Genomic DNA, 4,176 nt, shown 5'->3' on the forward strand with positions numbered 1-4,176 from the left:
GCGGATCAGACATTTTAAAAAATAGGTAGTTTAGTGCTCCGTGTGGGAGTTAGAATTTTGTTTTGTTTTGATTTTATTTCTGTAAAAATAAAAACAACACGAAAGTGCTTGAAAACTTCAATTTCAGTGTCTGGGTCTGCTTACAAGGGGCAAACAAACCTTAAATTAAGTGAAATCATTCACAATAGCCCAAATATGGTCATGCCAGCTTCTGCACAAAGCCAGAGCCCTGCTAGTTTACACAGACCCCATTCTCCTTCCCCCAAAGGACCGCACTAAAACCTGCTTCTACAAATGACAGAAATGTGTTTTAAAACACACACAGACATCTTTGTATAACAATGTTATTATTAAAATATAGAAAATGAAGCTTATTCCAACACCAATAAGAATGTTGTTTTCATTTGAGAAGGAATCTGCTTTAGTGTAACACCTGTATTAAAGGCTAACTCTTTATAAAAAAAAATAAAAACACCTGTATATTGTCTATAAAGACAACTTAGAAGATACATGTTTAAGTTGTGTTAAAATAAGGTAAGTTATCTGTGTACAGTCTATTGGCATTATTTTGAAGCAAGTGCCAGTAAAGAGTAACATAGTAACATAGGAAGAAGAAGCTGTGAGAGTATAAAAGCTTTTGAATGTATTAGCCCCATGTCTGGTTATTTAAAACACACATTATATATAAATAAAATCAAACATATAAGTAACATGTTTTGGTAACTGGCTATCTATCTGTTTTGTTTTGTTTTTACTTTAAAGGCTGTTCACAAAAACTGTGCAAGGTCTTGCAAAACAAGGACACTGTAAAAAATAACTTCATGCAATTTTTGGATGGGGTTTTATTTATTTTATTAATAAGATTTTTGGAGCATGTGGGGCTCCGCAATTGTTTCGTAGCCTAATGAACTTTTGGATAACTGTATGAATGACTCCAGAATTAGATAGCTCCACAAACCTGGAGCAGACATCGACCCACCCACAATGACTGCTATTTGCTTCTACGTATCTCTAAACAGATTTGACTTGAACAAGATATTTTCTGTTACAGCAGTTTCTAATGGGACTCTACTCGCTGACTACTAGACACTGCTTTTCACCCCACCCTTGTTTCTCCATAGTACCCTGTGAACGGCTTGAGGTTCTACAAGGATTTATGTTAACCTAATTGAAATGTGTGAGGGTGTGAACGTTGAACTTTAATTTAAACACTCATTTTCTGTCTTAGTTGTTAAATTGCAAGCCCTGCAGTGTGATTCATTGAACAGAATTGGTCAGTGTTTAGTTGTGATATGCAGCCTGTCAGTCTTAATATATGCCTGCTGTATTATTCTTTGTACTGGTCTTTTATCATGTATTCAGTATTTCTGTTATCACATTTATTTAGTATTTGTATGTGTTTAATATTCACATGTTTTGATTTATATTCTTTGGAGGATTGTATTAATTTGCATTTTAATAGTAGGACAATAATATTTATAATTTCTACTATGCCATTGGTTATCATACCAATGTATCTGTTGCTCACTCCCCTGGACTGCTCTTTATCTTACAATTTCCCATAGGCGGATCCGGTAATCAAAGGTAGTGGCAGCTCATACACACCACTGACTTTCAATACGGCATAGGGCTCTTTACCCAGGTCTAAGCAATGCATTAAACAATATAGATTATTGTTTGTGTCAAATTCAGGTAAGAAAATTAAACCCCTATCTGTCCACACCCCAGACAGCAGCATGTAAGTGTAGTGTCTCCCTTCTCTACTCTGCTTCTCATATGCACAACCCTGACCTCAAAACTGCACAACTTTGTGATGGATCTTGGGAAGTGGACAACCATGCACCCATCACAGATATTTTAAGAACGCCATCTACACTCATGTGAGAAAAGCACTATCCACATTGGGTTATAGAATTAACTTTATACCACTGGTTCGCTACAAATTTATTTTCCAGAAAAAAAAAATGTATATAAATGATTCCCTTTTCCATATTTTTTTAGATACATTAGCAATGTAAAAGTGAAAATATAAATTACTGTCCACACATGTTATTCCTAAAAATATCAAAACAGTTTTTAAACAATTCATATTCAGCTACTCTGGCACTTATGTATTGCTGACAACATGTATTGCAATAAATAAAGTAACTGTAAATGTACAAAATAACTTTCAAATGTTTTTGGAACTTACTGAAGAAGATGTACTCAGTGTAGCTGCTCCAGATTTTGTCGTCCCTGTATTGGTTAATGAAGGCAGCAGTGCCCGTGGAATTACAAGCCACCATGTGAAACCCGGCTTCAGACAGCCTGTCAAAAGCCTGCTCCAAATAGGTAAACTTCAAATAAAAGCGTGAGGTATACTTCTCAGGAGGTCGGTCAGGGTCTCTGCTCTCATTCAATGTTTCCCCAAAAACTTCTTTGGCCAGGGCGATCCTGCCGCACACCATAATCCTGGCCACTCGGCGGAATTTGGCATCTGCCTGGCTGTCTCTGATCATGGTATAAGAGCCTCGGTAGCCTATGGTGATAAATCCAGACCTCTTGTCCATTGAAGCAGTCCTGGCCAGGTCGCTACTTTGGGAATTGTCTTCTATATCACTCTGGCATCCTTCATCGTTCATAGAGCTTTGCTTGGTGACCTTGGGTGTCAGCAGTTTAAGAAGATCATTGAGTTGAAAGTACTCTGCCTCTCTTAAAAGTCTCTCCTTTTCAGGAAAGTGGTCTGGAAGGACCAGCTGCTTGTCCCTAAGGAAATCCAAAACATACCTGAAGAGGAAACCGTCTCGGTCTATGAAGAAACGACCCCTGTTGTCCCTGGGTAAATCTCTCACCTGGTTCTTGGTGAACATGCTGTGTAGAGTAGTTTCAGGGATGCTGATGAGGGTGCAGTGTTTAGTTACGTAAACTTGACCTCCCACGTTCAGCTCCATCACCTCTGGGAAAGGACTACGCATCTCACTGATGGGCAATATGCTTTCTTTTAGAGCCATTTCAGATGAAGATAAAAAAGAAAGAAAGAAAGAAAGAAAAGCTGCTTCAGGGAAAACTGGAGGTTGCTGCCGGCAGATCAGAAGTTTCTGTTTAGAGAGACTACATTACTGCTTTCGGATCAGGTTGCCCAGGACTGCTATCAGAATAACTGTGTGCAAGGAAAAGAGGAGAGTGAAACAGGCTCACGGAGGCAACAAAATCACTGCTGTGCAACTCCCAACATCATTAGATTAGAGACAGGGAAGCCACAGTGATGTCATTAACTGACTGCAGGGAATACTGTTAGAAATTTACACATCAGTCATTTAAAGGGACAGCATACAACGCCTAGGGGTGGGATCATTTGCTTTGTCATTTGTGTGTAATTACAGGCAGCTTTAATGCTACTTACATAACAAAGCAAATTATGTTGTTCATGCTTAAGATCCCCAGAAAACCTTTTAACCTTATTAACTAAAACCTTCATTATGTTAACACCTGCTAAAGTTCTTTAGTTAACCTTATTTACTTAAAATTTTTTAACCACATAGAGAGCTAATAATAAATAATAATAATAAATAATAATAATAATAATAATAATAATAATAATAATAAAATAATAAATGTTTAACTGTACTATAATGATCTACTTTATATTTTATTAAATTTATAAAACTTTATTCTCTTTGTATATTTGATTGTGCCACACCCAAATCAAGTATGATACATATTTTTGTATTTGTTCTTTCTAACATATGTTAGTGATCTGTTTTAAACACAGTAAGGAATGTAATTAAATGTACAGTGATGTAAAGTATGATGCAATACTGACTGTGATTGCACACTTTCATAATCAATTTCATATCTCTGTAGTTTTATCATACTGTAGTAAAAAGCCTAGCACATTAATACCACCAAGAAAGAGGAAAAGAGGGACAGAGAACAGCTTACTCGTGTGTCAAAGAAGCATGAACAGCACCATCACATGGCAAAAAATTAGACATACAACATTCATTGAAACCTCATTTCATTCATTGAATTCAAAGAACCTTAGCCTGGAACTTTTAAACTGTCAAGATTTATCATAGTGTAATTCACTTAAGTGAAATGCATACAAGTGAAATACATGTGAGACTAACAGGAGCTTCGTATTTAAGAGTATTTATGTGGTTTTGATGTGAAATTATCATTAGAAATAATTGTATT

The 4,176-nt window shown here is 36.3% G+C and overlaps 1 protein-coding gene across 1 annotated transcript; it reads right to left on the minus strand.

The window, feature by feature from the left end:
- Window positions 1-2,049: 2,049 nt before the first annotated feature.
- On the minus strand, window positions 2,050-3,188 carry kctd8 (potassium channel tetramerization domain containing 8). Its single transcript, XM_041273825.1, has 2 exons — window positions 2,169-3,188; window positions 2,050-2,055 (listed from the first exon to the last, which is right to left on the minus strand). The coding sequence occupies exons 1-2, from the start codon at window positions 2,988-2,990 to the stop codon at window positions 2,050-2,052; spliced, it is 828 nt and encodes a 275-aa protein (XP_041129759.1). The 5' UTR covers window positions 2,991-3,188.
- Between the last annotated feature and the right edge of the window lie 988 nt (window positions 3,189-4,176).

The sequence above is a fragment of the Polyodon spathula genome, chromosome 2 (assembly GCF_017654505.1).
Source record: "Polyodon spathula isolate WHYD16114869_AA chromosome 2, ASM1765450v1, whole genome shotgun sequence".
Classification (NCBI taxonomy): domain Eukaryota; kingdom Metazoa; phylum Chordata; class Actinopteri; order Acipenseriformes; family Polyodontidae; genus Polyodon; species Polyodon spathula.

Excerpts from the sequence above, each read along its gene's own strand:
- kctd8 (XM_041273825.1), bottom strand. The coding sequence starts at position 2,990 with ATGGCTCTAAAAGAAAGCATATTGCCCATCAGTGAGATGCGTAGTCCT.